The sequence below is a fragment of the Chiroxiphia lanceolata genome, chromosome Z (genome assembly GCF_009829145.1).
Source record: "Chiroxiphia lanceolata isolate bChiLan1 chromosome Z, bChiLan1.pri, whole genome shotgun sequence".
Taxonomy (NCBI): Eukaryota; Metazoa; Chordata; class Aves; order Passeriformes; family Pipridae; genus Chiroxiphia; species Chiroxiphia lanceolata.
The window spans coordinates 45,356,182-45,375,194 of record NC_045671.1 but is presented as its reverse complement, the minus strand read 5'-3'; the positions used below and the strand labels follow the sequence as shown (position 1 = coordinate 45,375,194).

At 38.8% G+C, this 19,013-nt stretch overlaps 1 protein-coding gene and 1 long non-coding RNA gene across 3 annotated transcripts in view; both read left to right on the top strand.

Annotated features, from left to right (window-relative positions):
* Positions 1-19,013, top strand: part of CAMK4 (calcium/calmodulin dependent protein kinase IV) — a 148,696-nt gene that overhangs the window by 97,033 nt on the left and 32,650 nt on the right. For both annotated transcript variants that reach the window (XM_032674774.1, XM_032674773.1), the window contains one exon: positions 6,738-6,810. In XM_032674774.1, coding sequence (XP_032530665.1) covers positions 6,738-6,810 — 73 coding nt within the window. The remainder of the gene's footprint in view (positions 1-6,737; positions 6,811-19,013) is intronic.
* On the top strand, positions 10,889-16,716 carry LOC116780187. The gene is made up of 3 exons (XR_004354371.1): positions 10,889-10,899; positions 14,988-14,992; positions 16,270-16,716. It is a non-coding gene; the product is annotated as an uncharacterized LOC116780187 (long non-coding RNA).

The window sequence follows — 19,013 nt, the reverse complement described above, 5'->3', positions numbered from 1 at the left end:
AGAATAGGAGAACCAGTATATGTAGAGTATGGGGGAGGAAAAAGTGAGTTTGTTAAAGTGATAAGGTTTCAAATTTTCTTGATCGCTGGGAATCGTGAGAACAGCTTGTGTTTAAAATTGAAGGAATATTCATTGCACTGAATTCTAATACCCAAGAAAAACAAATGAAAAATAGGTTTTGGTTTCAGGGTCAGGGAGCTGGTAAAAGTACCCATTTCTTGTGCTGTTTTGCTCCTCTTCTGTCTTGTTTCTTCCATCCCCCGGTGCCCCCAATTGCAGGTTTCAGGATTTGCTCCAGTGAAAGGCCTGGAGTGGTTCTGTGGGCTGTGCTGCCTGGGGAAGGATCAACATCCTTCCTCAGTCTTAGCTGAGAGGCCTCGCTGTTACGGCAGCAGCAAGTGCTGACTGAGAATTTAAGATGCGGGCAATCTCGCACAAAGAGGAGCATGCCATCAGTGACTATCCCAGTCTAGCATCCTCTGGCACTGGATGAGTCCTCTCTTAATCAAAGCAGATGGTTTTGATTTCTTTTTTTACCACTGCACTGTGCAAGCACTGTTTCTCTTGCTAGACTTGGAAAGAGCTGGCCTTCTGTTTTGTTACTCATTAAAAAATCCTACCCAAAACTTAGTCCTTTCCTTCTCTGAAATGTTCACTTGTTTGTTCTTGTAGGAAATTGATTGTTTCCACTTGCTTGACATGCTTGTCTTTAACCCCCAGACACATGTATTCCAGTGAACTGTAAAACTGTATATCAATATAATTTTAATATTCCTCTGAAAATTGATTCTAAAATCACACGTTGGGTTCCCCATCTCTTTTCCTCAGTTATTTTCAGATCCTGTGTGTTTAGTTTAGTTTAGCAGGACTTCACTCTTCCCTTTTTTTTTTTTTTGTTCCTACCATTAATAAAGTTTCTGCAGAACAAGTGTGGCCACTACTTTCCTCCCTTTACTGGGATATCCCACTGCTTTCAGTACATTTACACAGATACAGTGAATTAAAGCATAGTACACCAAGTCCTAAGAAGAATGTCCCAAAAGGAGTAAAATCCACTACACGGTGTTCCCAAATTATACTGCTTGTTGCAGGGGTGTGTTGAACACTGGTAAGAGCTTATGCATCTGCTGATGTGGACTGATGAAGTTACACATAATGGAAACATTACAAGCAACAAAGCAAGCTCTGTAATTCTATGGTGGAGAGGCTACACTGAAAACCACCTGCAAAACTGAAGAATTTATATTGCAAGAAAACTGGAAGTGCTCACAGGGAACAGAGGTGTTAGAAAGGCTGGTTGGAAGTTGGCAAGGACTACTGCAAATTATGAAACACTTGAACACATACATGTGTTTGATCATGTGGAAGCTGTCAAAATTCCAGTTACCCACTGTGTATAGGGAGAGCATGCATCAGGAGAGACATTATACCATTTCCACAGGCTTGCTGGGCAGGGTAATGCTGAGGGTGGTTTTGCCCATCACTACATTTGTTTCAGCTCCATTACTTGACAAGGCTTTTCCACCTCTGAGCATCATCAGCAGCTGAGAGCATTACAGTTGCTTTGATGGTGCAGCTGAGGGCTGCAGGCTGGGGGGCACAGGGGAATGGTTTCTGTTGGGTGGTCAGACCCTACAGGGAGGCAGAGGTGCATCTCAGCACCCTGGGGACTGGGGCTGTTCTGAAAGGGCATCTCCATCTCTGCAGGTAGCGGGAAGGGGCAGAGAGGAGGGGGCCTTGGGAAGTACTTCACTGCTTCTCTGTATAGAATGAAGATTTGCCTCAAATATGTTCATGTGTGCTTGGAAAAACAAGATTAAAGTAGGTGGTGTCTAAGGAGACCTGTGGTTTGACGTCCATCAGTGGTTGCTCTGTTAAACGTGTCTCACCACATGCAAGTGTAAACAACTGAATAAGCATATTTCAGTAAGGGTGTGCACACAAGCATGAATGAAAAAGTGATTCTGCACAAACCAGCACTTCATTTTCGCTTGCTCTAGAATGTCTTAATTTTGGACTTCTGTCTTGAATTTCCTGGATCCTTGCAGCACCAAATTCAGTGTTTTTCCGTTTGTTTATTCTGTTTGACTTTAAGCATTTCTGGATTCCCAGATGTTTTTCTCAGTTTTTCTGTCAAGTACTCTTTTGGTATACTTGGCTCTTCATTTGCGTATCAAAGAGAGTATTTAATTAGTTCCTTATTGCTGCTGTTCCTATCTTTCTGTCCTTTCAGCAAAGGTTTAATCTACCTCCAACCATAGTTTTCTTAAAGATCATTCTGCAAACTAGCTATAAATAGCTGGGTTTGCTTCAATAATAAAAAAATAAGTCATTTCTGCAAGTTTCCTTCCCATTATGGGGAAAAAAAGAGCAATGAGTCATTGTTAATCTGCAGGTTAAAACTGAAAAATCCTTGTAAAGAAGCTTCGTTCATCTTAGGTAGGAGTGCTGTTATAAAGAAGCAAACTGGCACACCTACCATTTGTCTTATGTAAACTATTGCAAGGAAGATGCAAAAAATAGATATGCAAATGATCCCCCAGCATTACTACATGATCTAAACTGCATGATAATCTTTCAGTACTCTTCCTTGTTGTGTAATAACCAGGTTTTAGGTCTAAATCAGAGTGCCCTTAGAAATAAATTTTCATCTTTAGAAAGCAATACGTCTTTTTCATTAATTGCTGTTACAGAAGATTAAGTTTTCTATTGGCTAGATTATTATTAGGAATTAGATGTCTATTCTCAATAACTTCCATTTCTTGACTTCTGGAAAACTGGAAAGTTAACTGCATGTGACATAAGCTGTAATTGGCCTGACAGGGTACGTTATTCACGTGTAACATTAGAGGATGGGTCAAATGCATTGCACAATAATTCTACAGTTTGTTTTCATTACTCTCCTGAAATACGGACCCGCACTTCAGTACATTTATTACTTTAAAGCGTAAATTTACAAAGGCTTATCTACAATGTCTGTGGGATTCTTCTGCTGTATATTTAATGTAAATAATGAGAGCAGCATGCTATCATGCTTACCCCCATATACTGTCTAAGTCAGGGTGGGCTCCTCTTGAGGTCAACAAGAGGGCAGTCTTGAGCATCTCTTTGATCTCCTTTCCAGTGGTCAGGTAATTAGTGGTTTTCATTTCTGCATTAGTTGGGCATTGGCAGAAAGCTCAGAACTTCACCTCTTCTTTGGTTTTGTTGAATGGAGAAAAATATAAAGAAGTAAACTGCATTTAAGAGATGTATTTTTTTTTCCTTCCCCCAGTTTATCTGTTTGAAAAAGATAGAAAAAGGATTATGTTGCCTTACTGTAAAATGAGAAAATTGTTGGACTAAGGGAGAAATGTAAATTGAATTGCAGCTACATTGCTTCATATTTCTCTGATCTTAGTCACATGTGTGACCCAGAGAATTAGAAATCCTGTTGAAACCTTAAAACCTGCCTCATATGTTTCTGAAGTCAGGTGCACAAGGTCATCCTGCACCTCTTGGACCCAATACGTGGGCAGGTGGGATACTACAGACAGGTACGCCTGGCTGACACTAAATACTTTACTTGAGTTCAAAAGGAGGAGGAATCAAAACTAGCATCCTTGAGGGGAAAAAAAGAACTAAGCAAAAGCATCACTGGGGCTCAGGTCGCACCATGTAATGTACTAGAAGAGGATAATTCAGCCTGAAATAGCTAAGGAGGAATCTTACCTTCAACTATAATGTAGCATTTTATTGTGTAATTTATGGCTTTTTGTAACCTCTTTCCTACACTTCACGCTAAAAGCCTAACATAATGGCTCCATGAGATAAGCTTTGCTTTGTTTTAACCTTGTGATGATAATTTCCTGTAAGGCTCTCCCTAACAGTTTAAACAGATGACCAAAGCAGAGAGGTACAAAAAAAATCAAAGGTGTTAAAGCAGCGCATATGTGATGTTAGCTATAGGGCTGCCAAAAAACCAAAACAACAAACACCAAAAAAAAACCAACCAACCAACCAAACAAACAAAAACCCAACAAAAACCCCCAAAACAAACAAACAAAACAAACAAAACAAAACAAAAACCACCAAAAAAAACCCCAAAAAACCAACCAAACAAAAAAAACCCAAACAACAACAAAAACCCCCGCACACACACACCAAAAAACCAAAAACAACAAAAAAAACCCCAAACCAAACAAATTTCTAGAAATATGGCCAAGGAATTAGGCAGCTAAGAAATCATGGTGAAATAGAAGATCTGCTCGAGAGGAATTACTTGCTGCTACTGATGCCACAGAAGTTCTCTATCAACCCGCACCTCAGGAAGTCTTCCATCATCCCCATATCACCATTGGCGAAGCAGAGCTCAAATCAGTCCAGCAGTTTAATTACCTAGGTAGCCTCATCTTCTCAGATGGTAAGATTGACGGAGAGATAGACAACAGGTTAGCTAAGGCATACAGTGCCTTCAGAAAGCTTCATAAAAGAGTTTGGCGAAATAAACACCTGAAGAAAAGTACCAAGATCAGTGTTTACAGAGCCATTGTGCTGACTACTCTCTTATATGGATCTGAATCATGGGTCATCTACCGCCACCACCTGCGTCTCCTAGAATGCTTCCATCAACGCTGCCTCTGAACAATCCTAAACATCCACTGGTCAGATTATGTCACTAATACGTCTGTTCTAGAACAAGCAGCAGTCACAAGTATTGAGGCCATGTTGCTGAGAACACAGCTGCGTTGGGCAGGACACATCTCCAGGATGAAAGATCACCGCCTCCCTAAGACCTTGCTTTATAGTGAATTTGCCACCAGCCACCGCACGAGAGGAGCCCCGAAGAGAAGATATAAGGACTCCCTGAAACAACATCTCAGCCTTGGCCATACTGATCACCATAACTGGTCTACTCTGGCCTCCAGACAGGAGGTCTGGAGACACACCATCTATAACGCTGCTGCTTCCTTTGAGAAAGCACGCAGGATCACTCTTGAGGAGAAAAGACAACACAGAAAGAATCGTGTCTTGCAGAATTTACCACCTAAGGAGTCTTTCTTCTGTGCCTTTTGCAACCAGACGTGCCTGTCTCGTATTTGCCTTTTCAGCCACCGGTGTGCTTTTAACAAACATGGGTAGAGTCCTTCCCAAATCTTCGTTCCTGAAGCCTAGCCATGATGGTGATGATGATGATGTCACATCAATAGACTTAGTTATCTGTGAACATGATGAATGTTAAGGTAAAGCAATTGCAGCCAGTTAGGAATATCCCTGAATAGACTATTTTCCACAGTGCCATGCTTGTTGTATCAGTTTCTGTTGGAGTACTATCTTTGCATTGTTTCTTATTGCACCTGATCTTCTAATGAGCGTGTAGTAGTGCTTTTCATATGTACATTAGTGAACACCTTTCCCATCAGCTTTTGTGAAGCTATGAGGTGTTGCACTGATGACAACTAAATATGAGTCTATTGTTACAGAGAAAGGAAGTGATAAAAAGTTACTGCAAAGCAGGAGCAGTGGGGAGAAAGTGGTATATAGGCTTCTTGCCACCAGAGAGTCTTTTTATGGACCTTAGGCAGAAGGTCTTTCCAGTGACTTCTGACTTCAGATATTACAAGCTTCTTGCTGTATTGCTTTGTGGGGATTTTAGGGTATTGTTTTGTAAAACTGGCTTGTATGCTTGCAGGACATAACTTTGAAAAACCTCTCATAGGCACCACTGGTTCTGTTTCTAGACAAGACCTGGCTATGCTTTCTCTTTAAAGTGACTCTCTGAGGGAGAATTATTGTAGTTCACAAATACTGTGCACAGTTAAAAACAACAGTAAAAAGACTGTTGGGTGTCGTAACCATGATATTGTCCATCTTAATGATAGATCCTTCTTTTATTAACTTCTCATGTGTAATTGTGCAAATCTGTATCTTCTGCTGGCTCTGTTTAACTGCACTGTGCATTTATAATGTTTCATTCTCTAATGGCAGTTCTTGCAGAACTTAGTGTTTTCATCATGGTAAGGTTCCAGGGAGATAATATTGAAGGAGAAAGTTGAAAGTTTCTTTATTTTGCAAGAGTGAGCTGACGTAAAAGCAAAGGGAGAAAAGAATATGGATTTGCAGGACCTTCAGAACCCATAAATTGCTGGACTCCCCATAAGCAGCACATGGTCAACACATTACAAAATTAAGCTATCACATCTCATCTATACAAAATAAGCATAGCATACTGGCTGTTTATGTTAAGAAGAAAGAAAAGGTACTTTTAGTTGTAATGAAACTGTTTCTTTGACTACAGCAGCCCCAGTTTTCTACTGAGAGGGGAAAAAAGGCAATTATTCAGCACATTTCACTTGAGGGATAATTTGAAACTAGTGAACCCTTTCTCTTGAATAATTCAGATCTGTGTGTGTTTTGTTTCATAAAGGGCTAGCTAAATTGAGGGGGGACTAAGTTAAATATAAAAGTGAAAAAACAGTTCCTAAAGGATGCCTAGTTTTGTCTGAGAGTAATTCAGACCAGAACCTTTGAACTGAGTATGTACGTATTACAAGCATCTTACTTAGTTGATATTTTATCTCCTGTTTTTCATTTAACTGGGCAACTTAAATTGCAAAAAGGTTGTTTTTAAGTCTTTTGGGGGCACTCTAGCGTCCTGGTCATATTTAAATTTGATTGCTTGCTATCTCATTTTTGAAAAAGAAGCCCTGCCTGCACTGTTTATTTACCTTAATGCTTAATCCTATTTTTTTCTGTAGGATTGTGGAAAAGGGTTACTACAGTGAACGAGATGCTGCTGATGCTGTTAAACAAATTCTGGAGGCTGTTGCTGTGAGTATTGTCATCATATGCTCAGCACCTGATCTTTCACCTTTAGTGGTTCAATAAATACTTATGCGTGAAACAGGCAGAGTTTACCGGAGACAATCTACATGATAATGTTGTATTGAATTTTTTTTAAGGTAGTGGCACTTTGAAGGGCAAGAAGTGACTTTGGATGGCAATATTTTTAATGCACTAAGTCACCTGTTACAGCAGAGTGTGTGCTCTGTCCAGTCTCTGCTGTGGAATTCAGCACTGGTTGTTTTAGCCCCAAAAGTAATTTGAAGTCACTGACACTTGCATAGCTCATTTTGTTTTGATGAGTATGTCATAATAACTTATTTGGAGCCTTAAACAAAAGAAAGTGCAGTACTTTTCATCTCAACTTAAAAGGATAATAGATCAGCTGAATGTGTTAGCTGATGGGAAGTCACAAAAATTTAAGTCAGAGACTCCTGCAGAATATTGCCATGAAAACAGTTATGCTTCATTTGCAGTTGTTACCTTAAGGTGACCCATCACAAGTTTTGCCACTATGAAGAAGCATTTATACAAAAAAGGCTCTTTGGAAGGAAGTGGCCATAGCACTAAGCCTCCCAGAGTTCAAGAGATGTTTGGACAATGTTCTCAGGCACACGGTGTGATTCTTGGGGCTGCCCTGAGCAGCGCTGGGAGCTGGACTTTGATGATCCTTGTGGGTCCCTTCCAACTCAGAATATTCTATGATGCAAAGTGTGGACTACTGTGAAAAGTGCATAGTGTAGATTGCAACATATATAATAAAAACCCAATTCTTCTTGCTCATCATATTGCATATACATGTTCAGAATGAAAGTAATATTGAGAGAAAGCAGAATAAGAATTGGTGCCAGTAGTTTATGCAGTTTCCAATATACCTTCTTCCTCTACATTTTTTGTGATTTTCAAATAATTTTGTACAACTATTTCACATTCTGTCACTTTCAGAAAGTTATAAAGATTCTTGAGGCAAGAAGATGAAGGTTTCTAGTGTCTACATAAAATGTTTCCATACATTATCTGTTCTTCTTAGTCACTTGTAGCTCTTCCATCTGATTTCACACCAGACATTCTCCAAAACAGCTATCAGATGCTGGGAAAGTACTTAAGAAATTAATTTGTCAAATATCTACTCTGTATACTAGCACCAATCGCTTCCAGAACAGAAGAAAGGAAACATGTTGGACAAGGAAAAAGTATTCCAATTGGGACTCTTGAAGGCTTTCAGACAAGTAACAATATAGAGGCAATTTTACTTTATGAAACTAAGATGTTATCAAGGCCTCAAGAGAGATGGACACTAAAGATTTTGCGTTCTGCTGTGCCTGACAGTCTGACTTCAGAGTCAGCAGGTGATATTTTGGATTTTATTCAGTGGCACTGTGTAGCTGTCGGCAGCAGATGAAGGTGCTTTGGGGTAAAGCAGCCAGGTAGCAAAAAGACTGCAAAGATCGTGGAGCCAGAGGTGTGTAAGTAGTGCAGATGGAACTTGCCTGACTTTTGCTATATTTCCAGACTGTCAACCTTTTCAAATAAAGTACAGCTGTTAACTACATGGGGAAAAGAGAGGTCAGCCTGAAGGGCTCATTTGAAGGATCCGTACAGATCATCTGAGGAGATAGTGGAGCTGTCCCTGAGAATGGGCTGGTGGTCCTGACTGACCTCTGTGGAAGGTGTCTAGAGACGAGGAGATTACTGGTTACATCAGTAATTCAATTAATGAGAAGGAACAGGCCACTTTGGGCATATTTCCCTGGGATGGTAACAAAATACTTCAATGTAAAAAGCTGCTATAAATCATGGTTTGGTATTATTTGTAAGCCTGTTCACGCTAAATAAGATGTGAGAACTACTGTTTACTACACTAACTACACATACTGCAAGACCATGCATGTTCACTTCATGTTACTTTCTGAATGATCTGATGTTTGCTGAGTCACTCTTTTTCAAAGAAATCTAAATTATGTATTTTAATTCACAGCATAATGTATTTGCATAAACTTTTAAAATTGGTTCAGATTATTATTTTATGACCAACTTTTTCTTTCAGTTGAAGTGCTCCAGTTAAGACGGTTCTACATTATTTAACATTCTTTTTGCAAAAAAAAGAAAGATGATGATCAAGTTCTGCTGAAAGATATTTCAGGAGGTGTTTCAGCTCTTTATTTTAAAAGCCAGAAACTAGATGAAAATCTTCAGTTTCTATGACTTGTAGTAACTTGGCTGAACTAAATGGAATAGTGATGTGTGAAAACTAAAAAGCTCACCTTTATACGTAAGCAATAATTTGGATTTCTGTGGATCCTTATACTAGATCTCTAGCTAGGATGAACTATATCCACTTCTGCTCTTATGGTTGAAGCTGAACATCTAAGAAGACAAAGCCAGAAAGCCATGGAAGTGTCAATTCCCAGCTTGGGATCTTTGCAGCCCAGCTGAAGCACTGTGATAAATTGGGGCAGTAAACTTGACAGAATGGTGTTTGTGAAAAGGAATTACTGTTAGAAACCGGAAAATGCTATTGCAGAATAATAATCTATCCAAAATAAAGGGAAACATGTCCATAGATCATTCTTAAAACCAAATATTGGTACAATTTGCAAAATAGATAATGCTAACGAACACCCTCCTGGCACAACCACAGGCATTTTGACATATGCAATTTTTACTAATTGTTCTTCGAAAAAACAGCATTCAGCCTTCCTCTTGCTGAGCTCTCTTGGACTAATTGTTTTATCAGTCCCTTTTTAAGGGCTGTTACTCTAGTTATGGATCTGTCCTCTCAGTGGATCACTGACATGAGGAGATATTATGCCTTTATATAGCAAAGGTTTTTTGAGACAAGTCTATAGGATTTAGTCAAAAGTGTAGAGTGGGATATTAAAAGCATTTTTTGTTCAATTCCTTGTTCAATTCCTTTTGAAATTGTTAAACCAAATGGACTTACTTTCTTAAAAAGAAAATCCATAAAGCTTCTAGGTCTGTCTGTTTTTTATAATACCTGAGTACCTATAAGCCTACCTCTGATGGGCTTATCAAGAATTAATCAAGCAGCCAGAGTAGAACACTGAAAATTAATCCTAATCTTCATGTCGCAAACCATCATAAATACATCCAACATCTGTCCTCCCAAGATCAGAGAAAATAACAAAGCCAGTATTGTTTTGTAGACCTCTGCATTCATTTTGCCCTTTTTTATGATTTTTCTTTCTGCTGTTTACAGTTGATCCGGTGTTCCCAGTCCATGGGGGAACAAATTACCCTTTCTTTCTTCTCTCTTTTCTGCACTCTTCCATTATTCTTCCATTGTTCTTCAAGCTGGGAGATAGCTTCATTCATAAGATGAAAGGTTTGTACAAAACTAGGTCAAATCAGCGTTCATCTTTTTAGCTCTTTTGCTGTGCTATGCAGAACAGGTTTTGTTGCTATCTGACATCTCAGAACAGGGTGAGTTTCAATCCTAAAAGAGGATGCATTTGAGGGCAGTCTATCTTAGCACATCATTTCTGTCCTGAGCTATTCTTGCAGAATGAGTGATTGATGTTGTGATATTCAAATAATTCTTGAAATAATGCTCTCAAAAAATCTATTGCACATTTCTGTAAGAGATATCTATTTTTTAGCTGGTCAAACTGAAGAAAATTACTCTGATTTTCAAGTGTAATTTGTCACTATATATAAGCACTGTTTCTTCTTGCCTATTCTGCATTAGAGTCAAAGTCATAGCTTTCTGCTTGAGGGTTAAACTACTCTTTTCATTTTATTTAAGTTTAATTTTTAAGTTAGGGTAGTTACTAACATCCCTATCATATATAGTTTTGAATTCATCCAGCAGTCTTTAAGTTAATTTCCAATCACATTTTACAATAGTTTGTTTTCTTATGACTGGCTATTATCTTGTCTAGATAGGAAGATTTTCCTGAAGTTTTATGTGGGATCCCCTCTGTTTCTATTATGTTATTTAAATTTTCTACCATTTCAATCTTCACTGTATGACTACACTTCTGTTCACTTCCTTGTCATCTCAAATTCACAGGGAGCACACTGAATTGTCAGCTGTGGTTGCAGAGCCTGAGGGCAGTCAAGCAATTTGCAGGTTTGAGAGAGAAAACCTAGATTAAACGTTTCTATTCATTTCAGTGAGTTTTGATCTGTCTGATAATGAGCTGTATGTTAGTAGGTAAGAACGTACTATGAATGTGCAGCTTGCAAGTATATTTTACAGTTCCTGAGGCACTGGTGTGTCTGACAATTAGAGCTTAGGCCAAATGAGGTAGGCAGACTTCTAAGGACAGGCTGAGGCACAAAGCGAATTCATTTAGCTATTTGGTGGTTTTGGCATTCAAAGAAAAGCGTACAATGTATAAAGATTATGAAGAGGTTTCATGTTTTCTATACAGCCATTGAGTTGTGCTTGCTGGAGATAGAGGCAACCAACGGATTTAGGTGAACTTAATCAAGGTGCGTCATAAAATTCTGAAATTTTGAACAAGGCAAGTGTTACATTACCAATATATACTTAGCAAGGTACACTGTTAAGAAGAATAAGTGGACAAATTGGAAAGAAATCTGGAGCTCAGTTCTGTAGAAAATGAAGAGAATGGCAAGGATGTCTAGGTATAACAGCACAAAGACCTGTTAAAAATAGTAACAGCAAGTGCAGCTGTCTTCTGGTGTCCTGTCACCTTGAGGAGTAAGACATAAGCAAACCAAAACCAAGCGCCCTTTCTACCCTTTTTGACTGGGCAATATTTTGACTTGGCTTGTTGATAAGGATAAATTGGAAAACCTACTCTTCTGTGTGACCAGCCACATACTCAGCCTGACTTGCAGGAATGCCTTTCTGCAGCTCTGGTGTTGACACTGCTAAGTGCTCTCCATCCAAGAAGCAATAGCAATTTCATAGCACTGTTGGTTCCTGTCCTGTTCCTGATAAACACCAAAGGAAAGGCTTTTTCAAATTGCATTAACTGTAATAATTAGGTTAGATACCAAATGTTTTGAAGCTATTTAGATCAAAAGTTGAAGATCTACCACCTCAATATTAATGCAGTGGTGTTTGTGCACTCATATGTCACATTTCATTACTTCCTCTGGTATCTCCAGCTATGATCACTCCTAGCAACATACCTGAGCAACTAGGTTTCTGTGAAATGCTGTCTTTGCTTACAAATTGTTAATGTCAAAAATTTCATGTTAAGGACAACTGCATGGTGTATAGCAGTAGGCCTTGCACAAATTGTGCATATGGAGCTCTGCATTGTTCAGAAATCAGGTATATGTTTTCATCCATTTCCAGTTAAAGGCCCCTCTGGAATTAAGCTTAAGTGAATAAGACATTTGCATGTGTACCTGATATGCAAGCATGCTGCACATAAACCTGAGAACTTTAAAATAACACTGAGAACATCTGGTTTTTATACAAACAAATTTACTAAAATAGATGCGAAGCTGTAATTACAAATTGGTCTCTCTCATCTGTTAAACCATTGAAATTATTACTATCCTCTGAAATTTACTTTTGCTTAACTGAAAGATATTTTGTTTTCTGAAAGAGATAAAAATATATTCTGATATGTAAGCCTCCATAGTGTCAGTTTTATCTGCTTTTATTAAACTCATTTTGTGGATGTGACAAAATTATATATACTTAATATAGTATTCAACATGACAGTATTCATAATAATTACTACCTACATATACAATAGCTGTACTTCATGAGTTATAAAGAAATGCCTGGCCTGAAGATGGATATGTAAATGAAAGGATTTTCAAAAAGCCTCAAAGCAACATTTCTGTGGTACACAAAATAACATGAGGAATGTCACAGCAGATACACTGCTTCTACCAACTGATTTAACAAAGTTTGGGTAACTGACAGGTATTCCGAACTCCTTGTGAAGTCTTGTTCTGAAGAAAGGTAAGAGACAGTGACTAAAAAGGATACTATAATAGGGACAGATTATTGCAAAGAGTTTTACAGTACACTTAAATTCACAGTAAGGGAAGAGAACATATACAATTGTATTTTCACTATTTATAGTAATTTATACTTTTAAAATTTTTGTGTAGGCAAATGACAGCATGAGGAAAAATACAGAGATATGTCTCCATAATGAGTCATATACCATCTGCTGTGATCTTGCTTGTAGCCTCTTGAAAGAGTATAAATAACCAGTCTAACAGAGGTTGTATTAGACTGCAGAATAGAGGTTCTAACATTATTTCTAAAAAGGACTTCCTTAATAAATCATGCCTTATATGCATAGCAAACTCTACATATCAAGGCAGCATCAAACAGAGGAGGAGTAACATAATGTTTGCTTGCATTGCGCCTTCTTATAATTGCAGTCAGTGAAGGCAGGAAGGACTGATGGTTGGACTGATATGAAGATGTGTTTTGCAGGTCAACTTTGTACATTCTTCCCTGAACTGGAAGTATTGCCATGGACTTGGCATACAACTTAATGACTCATAGGAAAAAGTAACAATATCCATCCTAAGACATTGTTGTTGGCTTTTTTAAATTAAAAAATACTTACCATTTGATGTAGTACAGACACAAGATATTTATTTCTTCGAAATTTGTTTGTGTGGCTTGAAGGCTTGAATCCTCTGGGAGATAGGTAGTTTAACACATTATGTACAAAAATGACCCCATGGGAAATTGTCTTGGCCTTCTCTTCTACTTGATGACAATATTTTAACAAGGGTTTCACGAATGCTCTGGGAGACCTTTCTATCACATTGTTGTCAAGAACAAATAAGCAAGTAGGTAAACTGTTGTGTAAGAAACCTATTGAAGTGCTGCCACTGCCTAGGAGAGAAACGCATTTCAAATGTGCTCTTTCTGAAGCAATATTCAGTAATGCTTTCATACCTGAGATAAACTGTTTAGAATGTGAAGATATTTTGAATGAGTAGCTTTGCAATTTTGCTAGTTTGATGGTTTTTCTTGTTTTTTTGTAAAGAGATTTTAAACTAGTTTTTCCTGTTATCACTGTGCTTAATTTGTTGGTAGGGAAACAGAATGGGACTTATTATCAAACTAACCTTATTTATCAGTACCTTGATTCAGAATTATTTTGTCAAAAATATTTTTGAGATCTGTTTTAGCTGAGTACAAAGCTCCTTTTGCAACACATATATTCAAGACATATTACAGTCAAGAGAGTCTAGCAATGCTGCCACCAGCAGTGAGGAAATGAGGGTATTGTATTTGCTATTATCTCCATTAGAGGAAATGGAGCAAGCACTAATGATAATGTTGCAGATTTACTGTATTACAGTTAATGTCCAGTGCAGCAAAAAGTCAGGGTTGTTTGCCTAATTGTTACTGGTCTAAGTTATGCTTCCATCTAAGTAAGCTGTCCTTCTCTCATTTTGGAAACAAGCCACTACAGTATTAATTTGGGGAAATATTTAGAAATAGCAGTGAAAGTGATTAATTAGCACTTGTTTTAAGTCTCAGGACACCACAAATAAAAGCCAGATGCTGCTGTGTTTGAGCCAGTACATGATTCTTCTTCCAAGACATTGACATTTACAGGGAAGTTGCTATCTAAGAACTGATTGAGGACTTGAGGATTTGACCTCTTCCCAGTTCACCCTGGGGAGATGGGCAATTTTCCTGCACCTTCATTTGTAAGATGGATTGTTGAAAATATGATGTGAGTAGAGTGCTGACCAAGCCCAAAAGCTGTGTCTATTTGCCTGATTCACTGATCCTTGGGGTCTTATTTGGTGATGGCCTGGACATCCCCTTCAGAGGGGGAAGAGCCTAGCACAGGAACAATACTGGGAGTGAGCCTCAGTCTTGGCTTTAGACAGCCACACATCTCACTCCTGTTTGTTGCCTTGCAATTAAGAAAGCATCAGTAAAGGAAAAAGACTGCATTTATCTCAGACTTTAAACTGCTAATACTCTTTTTTTTTTTTTTAAATTTTCGTTGCATGTATTGTGCAAACTGTCATGCAGGAACATGGCGTCATAGTATCTGTTCTTGTGGGACAATACTGTACAGTCTGGATCTCCAAAATATACATAGGAAGGGCTGGTAGCCCTGGTAGGGCTCTGAAGACTTCTGAGCTGGAGAAGCTCCTAAAGCTTCCTAAGAGCCTCACATACTGTGTATAAACAGTAAAAAACTAGCAACTGGATGCTACAGAAAGGGTCAAGAGGAATTTGTGAAGACTCAGGAGGTCTAGCCTCAGAAATTGCCCTAGAGGAAATACCAAAGTGGAAAATCATAAACAGATAGAGGAGAAATGCTGACTGGCACTTCAGGACTGTCACCAGTAACTACTGCCCTTCATGCAGACTGGGTAGCCTCGATGAAATGATAGCTGTGAGGACAGACATTACATCATTTCTCTGAGGACTTAAAGGTGTCTACTTAAATGTTATATGAAATTCCCCCAAACCTTTCAAGGTTTGAGAAAACACATAGAGGTTTAATAACTTTTACAGTGTGCCACGTAGTGAGAAGGACCTGAATAAATCTGTGTACAAGAAACCTCCCCCCTCCGCCCCCTGTGCAGACACCAGGCAGAGGACTGGAGCAGTTCTGGTCCCTGCAGTATGTTATCAGGCAGAAAATTTCTTACCCAAGGAACTGGGACAAAACAGAAACAAACTTGCAGAAGTCACTGTTTTATCATCAAAAAGATTAGCTGAAGCCTAAGGAGACCCCTTTATTCAGCTCTCCCTGTCCACAGGGCTGGTTTTTTTTCTGTCTCCTAAACCTGCCATGCCTGTAGATCTAGGTTAGGTTAGGCTTGTCTCTCTGTATCTTGCTGTTCCTGACTCAATAATGATGGTAAGGAATAAAGAGACATTGATTGTTCAGGAGTAAATTATAAGGGAACCTGTGAAACTAAAGACATATGCCAAAAAAAATTGCTCAGAAGTACTATCATAGCCTTATGCAATTTTTCATCTCCAATTTCAAAGTGACACATGGAGTAGATAGCAGGCTCTCAGCAAAATGGCCGCTTGCAAAATTGCATTTTTTCACTAGGTAGTAGGGAAACTTACTAGAATCCCTATGCCTGTGATTTGAAGAAATGCTGAGAGAATTTATTCCATCTTCAGGGGGGATTCCTGGCATGCCAAGGAGGTGGCATGAACTAAGACTGATTGACATTGATCACACTTAAACAAGCTAAGTAACAATTCTTCATTCATTGTTTCAGTTCAGTGGTTCCATTTCTGTGGCCCTGATAGCATGAGTGAATCAAGATTCCTTATTTAATCCCCCAAGATCCCTTACTGATCCTCTGAATTGTCAGCAGCTGTGGATATTTTGGAACCTGTAATGAATCTGGTTTTCTCCTTTTTAATTTATTCTTTCCTGATGCTTTTTAGGTCTCTGAGTGACTGTTTTACATGATGTTGTCATAGTAATTTGCTGGCATGTGCAGGTTGCTGCCATGGCCCACGGGTATAAGGGATAGGGACGCGGCACCACACAAAAAGGTTCAGACTCAGTTGAAAGTCTGGGTGCAATGCCAATTTATTAAGAGACAACAGGGACTTATATAGGGTAAGGCTGAGGGGAGGATTCATAACTGGGGCGGAGCATGAGATTGACAACTAGGGGTGAGACAGGATTGGGAGACAGGGGAAAGGTGGGTGTAACTTATGGGTATCCAGGGGAAAGGACCAATGGGAGCTCACTCTGCACTGCAGCAAACCTCAGCCAATCAGTGACAGAGGAGCGGGAAAGCCGGGGAGAACAGGGGAGTAAACAACTTTTGGCGGGAAAATCTGAGGGACCAAGGGGAATAACATTAGGGTACATTAAACTGGGTATGAAACTGGTATTAAAATGGGGGATAACAGGTCAGTCCAGTAGAATAACAGTCCATTCAGGCTCTGTAAATGTCTCTATATGCCTGAAATCTTTCCCAATCGGATTTTCTGTCCTCCTCAGGTTGCTTTCTGAAGCCTTTCACCTCCATTCTTATTGTTTCTCTGAAGCCTTTTACCTCCATTCTTATTGTTTCTCAATAACTATTAACAAAACCAGGGAGTGTCTTGACTTTAAATTGTGCACACTCTTCAGTTCAGCTTTTCACAGACTTGTGTCTGAAGAGGCGAATATTGAAGCTGATGTTTTCAGGAATCAATGCCACTCCACACCCATCACTTCATTAGATTTGAGTGCATGATGGTGCATTTTACTTCATGAAATAATGAGATTAGATATATGTAAGTATCAGGGTGTCTCCTTGGCTCAGATGGTGGGTGATCAGGGTTTTTTGCAGGAGAATTGACCTTCCAGATTTGTCAGATGGTGTCTGAATGTAGGGCACAGTTAATGGTTGTTCTATTTCTGGGCATTGATAAATTTTATTGTTTGATGAACAGTACTGCTGTGAGGACTTTAGTGTATTTTCTGATGTAAAGTCCTTGTAAAATAGTAATGATGGGCAGCAGCTGGGTTGTAAACAGCGTATTTCACTACTGAAATGTACTTTTCCAGATACCCTGATCAGCTGAGTCCATCTGATAAGCTGCAATAGCAGAAATTCAGTATTCTTTAAGTCAAAGAGCAAACATACACATCTTTTACTTATTTGGTTTTAAAATTACTTTGTTTTACCATTGTGGTTTCCTGTCTATAAAATACTATCATACTTTATAACTACTGTCATACTTTATGGTAATAAAATATGATAATTCTGAATTTTATTTGTGCAAAATTTAGCAACTATAGAGGCAGTTTCAGACAAAATACTCTTAACAAATAAGAGGTTATCTCATTAATTTGAAGGATTTATCTAATTTTCTATGCAAGCATAACTCCTTGCAGTAATTTTAAATGTGTGGTTGTCTAGAAGGGCAAACCAGTTAAAAAAAAAAAATCCACAAATTAAAAACGTCAATCTCTACTACGCTTTGAATTCTCTAATCATATAAGGTGAAGAAAAATCTGGCAACATGGAGAAACTAGCTCAAAGGTAAAATCTGATATATTTTGCCTTTAAATATCTGTGTGGTCACTGAAACTTGCAGCAAGGATAAGCTCCAGTGTGTCAATTTTGAATATAAAATAAACATTTCCAGCCCCTAATGTTTTTGCAATTGTTTCAATGTAAGCTGTCCATGCAGCTGTCCTGTGCTGGGTTGTCACAAGTGTCATCAGTGGAGGTGTTCAAGCTGCCACTTTCTTAAGCTAAATTTCAAAGCAGGGTTTGCAAAGGATGCCCTGTTTAGACAGATACAGACCTGCTTCCATTTCAGACTTGCTGCCTTATCTCCATACTCGCTAATGATGTGGAGGAAGCAGCAGACTGAAGCAGTTTATGTGTCTGAGCAGATCTTTGAGTGCGTGCTTCAGGAACATGTGAAAGATCTTTATAGTTTTGTTTTAGTGATATGAAGAAATGTTCAAACAACATAATAAGAGTACTTTCCAAGCTATCAGATAAAGTATGCAGAAGAATAATGTAGTTGGACTAACACCACTGCAAGAGCACTTGTTGAGAAATAGGTACTTAAATAGCCAGTAAAGCATGTCTCTTTCGCAGATGTTTTAAGATCTGCTGCGGGTAACTCAGTAATCCAAATTAAGGACCACATGTTTGAGCTGGTTTATGGTGCACCTGTCAGGCAGGACAGTGCTCTAACCATATTCTGTGGCTCACAAGTCAGGCTTTGGAGGTGGCAGCAGTGTGGCACTGGTAGGGTGGCCTCTGCTCCTGTATCCCCAACAACACACAGATGTATAAGACAAACCCCCTGAGCTGCACAGCTCCCTGTGCTCCAGCCTGCTGCCAGCTTCCTCACAAAACAAATACCAGAGCCAGGTGGAATAGGTTTAGATCTGTAACTCAGATAACCCCATCTTCACCAGAAGGCCTTTAATATATGAAAGCAAAGATTCATGAAATGCTGTCACCCTTCAGGTTTGATGTACTTGATATGATGACTCACAGAATGGGCATATGGCTCTTTGAAAGTAAATTATTCATCCTTTACTATATTACCTTTTACTTACTGTTTTTCCTGCTCTTTATTTTCCATGACCTCTTCTTTTTATTGTTTCTTAGAATTTCTTTTTTTCCACAGGAAATACATACCAATGTATCTAAACAATGAAAAATCATGGCCCAGTTCATAGCTGTCAGCCAGTTCATCACTGGCTTTCTTGATTCTGTTTCTTGTTCTCCTACTGTAGCAAGATGTT